Source organism: Barbus barbus (genome assembly GCF_936440315.1).
Source record: "Barbus barbus genome assembly, chromosome: 47".
NCBI classification, from domain to species: domain Eukaryota; kingdom Metazoa; phylum Chordata; class Actinopteri; order Cypriniformes; family Cyprinidae; genus Barbus; species Barbus barbus.
Window position 1 is genome coordinate 20,323,077 of NC_136725.1, and position 7,874 is coordinate 20,330,950.

Here is a 7,874-nt window from a genome sequence, read left to right on the forward strand (position 1 = left end):
GTTTTACAAGTTTCCTAAAATGTTATGTTTAAATATGCAAATTAGACATGATTACACCTTTGTGAAATTCTTCAGAATATATGGAAAAAAAAATAGCCCAAAATTGACTAGTCCCTGAAAAAAATTAAATGTTATTTTTAAGTAATAAAATAAAAAAGTATTTTAAAGTAATAAAAGATTATGTTATATAAAATAAGATTATGTTTTTTTTTTCACACTAGGTGGCAGTCCTTCTATTTTTCTACACTCGTGAGCATCAGATTAAATATTCCAGCCTACTAATCAGTTGCAAAATGATAAATGATCTACATTGATTATCAGATTGGAGAATGAATATAATGCAGATAGTGGTGAGGATAAAAAGCATAACCTACCTTTTGAAAAGCTAAAACGTTAAATCCTACTCTTGTCCAATATCAGAATCACCCAGTATGTTTACACACACAAGGAATTTGACTTGAGGACAGGAGTTTCCAGTGCAGAAGAAAGTACAGACATAGCGCAGACATACATAGGAAAAACACAGTAGGGATAGAATATAACACACAGAAATAGAAGTATAGGAAAAAAATGTAATTGTTTAGATAAATGTACAGATATGTTATAAGTGTGCAGATATGTTATTTACAAAGTGTGCAGTTTACAAGTGTAAATATGAGAAAAAATACAAACGCATAAAAGTCTCAGTGTTTGCTATAAGTGACTCCAAGCACATAATTGCATCCAGCCGCATTTGGAAGGATGTGAGCTAAATGGCCAATCAAACAGAGCTTTCGAGCTTAAAGGAGCCGCCCACTTCTGTGCTTTAATACCTGATGGGGTCCATAATACAGGCCATTCAATAGACCACCGCTGAAGCGCGTATAAGACCAAGTGAAGGTGTGGTCATTTGGATCAGCATCATGCCAAAGTTGAGTCCGTTCAGCTCTGTTCTCACGGATACTGCTGTTTTTAGTTCAACTTGAAGTCTTCCATTCATGCTCATGTCAATCATGCCAACAGAAGGCTACGCTACGCCGCGTCTTTGCTCTCCTCGGATCTGATTCATTTGGGGCTTCCGATTGTCCCTTTTACGCACGAAGACACCACCAACACGGAGGTCCGGCGCGATTGTTTTATATCCAATCTGGCTGTCTGATCTTGTTGGACACATATCTCCAGTCTAATCGATGCGCTTTCCATATCAATTGGCTCTTCTGCATGGATAAAACACGACCGGCCTTCTTCATCTTGAATAATACAGGAGAAGACGCGTAAAAGGTTCGCAGTCCAGCCATGGCCATGGTGGTGAGCGTGTGGAGAGATCCGCAGGAGGAACTGGCGCCGGCGGGATCTCTGGATGATCAGAGCGGAGCGGGGAGAGACCACCAGCATCACCACCACTTGAGCGCAGCCGCGCACTCTCCAAACACCGGACTGCCTTCCGCGGAGGATAAAGGACAGAACTCGGCGCAGAACCAGCAGCACATTGAGTGCGTGGTTTGCGGGGATAAATCCAGCGGAAAGCACTACGGACAGTTCACCTGTGAGGGATGCAAAAGTTTCTTCAAGCGGAGCGTTCGGCGGAACTTAACGTACACGTGCCGTGCCAACAGAAGCTGCCCGGTGGACCAGCACCACAGGAACCAGTGCCAGTACTGCCGCCTGAAGAAATGCCTGAAAGTGGGCATGAGACGCGAAGGTGAGTGCGCAGTGCATTCTGCTTTTGTAGCCCACATAATATTTTTTTTAATTAAAAAAAAAGTAGAAAGAAAGAAAATTGCCCAAAATTAATAATAAAAATAAAGAGAGGTATTTAAAAAAAAAACTCATATTACAAATTAATAACACAACATTAATACACTTTAATATCCTACACTAGCCTGCATACTGTACAACTTGTAGCTCAAGGCCAAAAGCAATTTAATTAAAGGATTTTGCTTCTGAACATAAAAAGCTCTTTAAAACATTTTTTAAATTATTTGTCGTGTAATATAACCTTATTTAAAAAGCAACTTTTAGGCAGGCATATTAACTACAGACCGCTTATTTAGTCTGCATTCAATTACTGAACAGGAAAATTGCGTTATTGTATCAGTAGAACAGATTTCATGTTAATATCTGCATAAATGCATAAAATATGAGGAGTATTACAGAGTATAGTTTCTTATAGTATTGTTTTCATATTCTAGATTTATTGCACTTGAAGTTAATTGTGTAAACAGTGTGTTTTAGATTAGATAGATAGATAGATAGATAGATAGATAGATAGATAGATAGATAGATAGATAGATAGATAGATAGATAGATAGATAGATAGATAGATAGATAGATTATTCCCACGATTGCAGTGCATATAAACTTTAAGAAAAAAATAGGTATACTGGCGCGGTACACTTTCATATGGACAGTTTGTCCCTTATTTATCACTAAAGAGTGCATATTAATACATTAAAGATACATATTTGTACCTAAAGTGTAGGCCTACATATTAGCATCTAAATGGTAAATATCAGTACCTTTTGAAAGGGTACCTCGCCAGTGACAGCTTATGTACTTTTTAGAGTGTAGGCTAAACATGCAGAAAGATGAGAGATGTGATTATTCACGATAACATTATATGTTGTTTCTATGCACATTTCTTCTCCATCTAATTCTGTTTTGATAGCGGTTCAGCGAGGAAGAATGCCGCCCAATCAGCCGAACCCCAGCCATTACGCGCTGACCAACGGAGACCCGCTGAGTGGCCAATGCTACCTGTCCGGATACATATCCCTCCTGCTTCGGGCCGAGCCATATCCAGCGTCCAGATACGGAAACCAGTGCATGCAGTCGGGTAACATCATGGGCATTGAGAACATCTGCGAGCTGGCTGCCCGTTTGCTCTTCAGTGCGGTGGAATGGGCGAGGAACATCCCTTTCTTTCCTGATCTCCAAATCACGGACCAGGTGTCTCTCCTCAGACTCACCTGGAGCGAACTTTTCGTTCTGAACGCTGCGCAGAGCTCCATGCCTCTCCACGTGGCTCCTCTCCTCGCCGCCGCCGGGCTTCACGCGTCCCCGATGTCCGCGGACCGAGTCGTGGCCTTCATGGATCATATCCGATTCTTCCAGGAGCAGGTGGAGAAACTGAAGGCCCTGCAGGTGGACTCCGCCGAATACAGCTGTGCCAAAGCAATAGTGCTGTTCACATCAGGTAGGCCCGAGTCAAGATCAAGCAAACTTACAGCTCAATGAGCTTGTATAGCATAATCCTATTTGTTCCGCGAAGTTTGTTTCAAATAATGGGCCGCCAATCTGTCAAAAGTACCATCTGCGCACAATCAGATTAAAGGCGTGGTTGTTTAAAAATAATGGAAGTTCGATGATGTAAAATATTGAATAAGAATATAAAATCAGTATTAGGCTGCTCAGTAATAAAAGTTCAATTAGATCTTGTTTGACAACTGTACACATACCCATATATATTTCAAGTAACATTTTAATATTTAAATTATAATTTGAAATGTTCCTTTTTGGTGTGGCAAATAAAACAAATATTTCATTTATAGTCCTTCAGAACTGAACATATAGATGTGTGAGCTTTCATAATTTAAAACAATTAGCAAAGTGCTGCCTACATATACAGACTACAAATATACAACAAAAATATTTAGTTTTGATTAAAACTGTGCCACAAGACATGTAGGTTGACCGAATGCGCAAAGAACATAGAATAATGACAGAAAAATACACCCTCTAAAAATCACACGCTGATATCAAACTTTCCAAAACTGTCCAAAAAGAGTTTTAATATACTTAGGCCCATACAGACTGGTTAAAAACACAGAGTCCTATAAAAGTCGACAGTGTGTAACATCACAGTGGCCCAAACTGTTATTTTGAGGAGTTTCTTCTCAGTTTTAATTACTCTCGAAGACGTTTATATTAAACTTTCCAAATATAGCCTATACAAATAATGCAGCATTCACAGCTTAATTCGTTTCGTTAATTCGTTGTATCCATGCTTAGCCTGTTTAATAATTTATTATGAGAAATAACATTAAGAAATGAAACTGAAATGCACACGGTATATTCATTTAACATGCTTTCTTGAATTTAAAAAAATGTCTACTGACTTAATTTAGGTTGTAACTCCATCGAAACAATTCGATTTTCAAATGGATTAATTCTGTTTATCTATAAGGAAATAAATGAATGCTATTTCTGTTTTTCTGAGCCATGCTAAATAAATGTATTGTGCATACATGCCACAGAGATGTTATTCTTTTGAATGGCATGTGTTTATGCAGATGCATGCGGGCTCTCAGACATACCGCATATAGAAGGTCTTCAGGAGAAATCTCAGTGTGCTCTGGAGGAGTATGTGAGGAGTCAGTATCCGAACCGGCCCACTCGCTTCGGCAAGCTGCTGCTGAGACTCCCCGCGCTCCGGATGGTCTCCTCCTCCGTTATAGAACAGCTTTTCTTCGTTCGACTGGTGGGTAAAACACCCATTGAGACGCTCATCAGGGATATGCTGCTATCTGGGAGCAGTTTCAACTGGCCCTACATGTCCCTTCAGTGAGAAGAAGGTGGACATTTAGTGAGCATTTACAGACATAAAGAACTAAAACAGTCACAGATGATGCAGAAACTCTCTCAAAGTCGGTTTATATAGCAATTATATTCGTGATTACTCTCTTTCTCCTGAACTTTTAACAGTCAACCATGACACGTGCTATAAAAAGACTTTATATAACTTTTGATTCAGTGTAATTGTCCATTTTAAATGCATTGATCCAAAATAACATAAATAATTGGTGTTACCCTAAAAACGTTCAACAAAAATGTTTTAACTGAGAAGCGGAGACAATGGATTTAACAATTATTTATTTTGCTGTATTTATTTTACTGCTCATGTATCGAAACAATCAACCACAGCACTTAAGGTTTTCTGAGGCTCGACAATAAATATTATTGGTGTATTTTCCAACATTTGTTCTCGGTATAAAATATTACACTTTAAACTTGTTTTTTGTTTTTTGGGGGGGCTGTCAGGGTGGGCGAGGGGGACTGTTGGATTTGATGTAAGATGCAACATTTGATTAAACAATTTTCATTAATCATTTCGTGCGTAAATGTGCTTTTGTTTGTACTTTTGCTAATAAAGATAGTTCTCATAACTTTGAGGGACATTTTCGTAAAGCTGCGGTCTTATGCTTCAAGCGCTTCTTTCTGAAATATGTTGAGATCTTTTGTAGAAACTGATGCAAAGAGACAAAAACAATAGTCCCTTAAAGTAGGAGACCGTTTTAGTTTTACCATTAGCGTTAAAGATGTACACAAAATGGATTATTTTGCTTTATTCACAGTTTAACACACGCAGTTAAAAGCTATAGATATTTATTATTAATTCATTTTATGCATGGATTAAAACTAAGAAGAACTCAATCTGTGAATTTTATTGATCTTCTTCATATGTATATTTTTAGACAAGTAACAAGACAGTAAAGTCATAAAATATAGCCTATAGCCATTTATAAAACATAAAATGATACCAATCGAGTAAGCAATATAAATTCGCAGTGTCATTTAATATTTAAGAATATTTAAGCCTATAAATCAACAAAATGCCACTTTTAAACACATATAGGTGAGTTTCGACTGATCGTTTGGGCTGTAAAGGCGTATGTTTAGCAGAAATATTATAATTTCATCTGATAGATAGAGACAGACTAAACAGTTCTTTCCCAGACCGATGATAACCTGGACAGGTGAGATGTGTTTTGTACAGAGGTGTCAGGAAAGCGCTGTGATCTTATCACATCAGTCAGATCAACCTTCAAACAAACCTGTTCATTATAGAGTTTGTGTGCTTTCTTATGAGCTGGATTTCAATCTGTACTGCCATATCTCAAACTGCTTGTTCATCAGACAAGCAGCAAAGAAATTCGTTTTTATTTATGATGGTATATAAATATATGACGTTTTGTATATAATAAATAATAATACATTTGCAATATTGAACAGTGGGTTTGATACAGGCTATGTTTTTTTCTGACCAACTCATTTTATTCATCAAGCATTTTCTTTCAAATGACAATGAAAATGAAAACACTGAAGATGAAGCTGTTTTCCAGGTTCATCAGCTTCGAAATGTAGCCTATCATGTTGAAGCCGACAAATAAATGGGTTTAGACAGAAATTCTTTCCCAAACCAAAAAAAATTTTTTCGTCGCTTATTATGGACTTAATAAGGCGTCATTTATAATTTCTCGATTAAATTTAAACAGATTGACCTTTATGACAGCTCTCATTGTGAGGCACGTCTGGCATTTAATGATTATATCGAGTATAGAAATGCGCATGCGCGAAACAAAATTCAAGAAACTCAGGATTTTTTTTAGACTTATTACGCGAAGGTAGCACACAAATATGTAGAATTTATTGTCCTTTCTCTAAAACATGCAACAAAATCCCGATATTTTTAATCAAGTTGTTGGAGTTTCTATCTCATAACAATAGGCTATTTAAAGCTTTTTATTTCATTGTTATCTCTGTGTGGATTTAAGTAAAGTAATCTGGGAACAAAATTGTCTTCAGAATTGAGCTAAACCTGACAAAACCGCTTTTTGGAGACAACTTTCTAAAAAAAAAAATCCTTTCAGGCAGTAAGTAAAGCTTCATATAAAAACCTCAGAAGTCTATGGCATCTCCTCAGTTATACAGAAAACAGTGTGTGTTCCTCTGTGTTTTCTGTGTGGAGTCTGACAGCCAGAGTCTCTAGTTATTGTGAACTCCGTGACCCCACGCTTCTCTCATCATGTGCAGATCTCCTCCTGAGCTGAGGTGTATCATGAACTCGTGGCATCTCAGATGAATTGCTGACACCGTGCCTGGGTTAGCCATGACCCCTGCGGTGCCTGGGGACCCGTGAGGAGAACTGGAGCTCGGAATAAAGCGCAGGCTCCTCCACAGGGGGATTCCTGATGGCCACGAGGAGGGTCTTTGTTGGACGTTAGTATCATAGGATACGTGCTCGGATCAAGGGTACAGCTGTTAGAGGAAACGCTGTCCAAGCTGCTATAGTGTGGGAATGCAAACATAGACACTTGTGAGGAAACTAGTGCTAAGAAAGCAATTGTTCATGCCTGCAATTGTGATATCCTGCAAATATGGATAAAATAGTCATTGAAAGAAAAGGTCAGGTGGGCATGTAAATATCAGCGGCCCCAAAGAAGGCCTTCCTGTCATGGACAGCATTATAGTCTTACTGGTCTTAGTTGGATTATCAAGCTGTAAACACACTGCATACCAGGAAAGGACGATTACAGCACAATCTGGAGATGGAAGTGCTGTCAACCTGAATCAAGTTAACACAACTTGTCACCTATAGGGTCCTGGATCCTTGGTAATGGGCAATAGGCTTTCTGGAATGGAAATGGAGGGGAAGTCCAAATCCTGGTTTAAGACTTTAATGCAGTCTCTATTATATTCCTCGTCTCAGCTCATTTAGCTCACTCGCATCTAGGTACAATATTATAAGTGGATTTGAGCAACACATACAGCCAACTGTCATCTATGAGAATGGCTTTTAAATTCCAGTTCAATTCCAGAGTTTCTGTGTGAAGCAACCAAACTGTTTTCAACATTGATAATAATAAGAAATGATTCTTCAGCAGATTTCTGAAGGATGGAGTAGTGATGCTGAAAATTCAGCTTTGAACCACAGGAAAAAATTACATTTTAAAATATATTCAAATAAAAAACAGTCCTTTTAAATTGTAATAATATTTCACATTATTACAGTTTTTACTGTATTTTGGATCAAATAAATGCAACCTCGCAAAAGAGATGTTTTTCAAAAACCTAACTTACCCCAAATATTCTGAATGGTGGTGTAAATATATACA

The 7,874-nt window shown here is 38.0% G+C and overlaps 1 protein-coding gene across 1 annotated transcript; it reads left to right on the forward strand.

Annotated features, from left to right (window-relative positions):
- Window positions 1–1,275: 1,275 nt before the first annotated feature.
- Window positions 1,276–4,546, forward strand: LOC306865596 (nuclear receptor subfamily 2 group F member 1-B; the record flags this gene model as incomplete). Its single annotated transcript, XM_079410302.1, has 3 exons — window positions 1,276–1,681; window positions 2,648–3,175; window positions 4,272–4,546. 3 exons carry the CDS (start codon window positions 1,276–1,278, stop codon window positions 4,544–4,546), a joined length of 1,209 nt encoding a protein of 402 aa, XP_079266428.1.
- Between the last annotated feature and the right edge of the window lie 3,328 nt (window positions 4,547–7,874).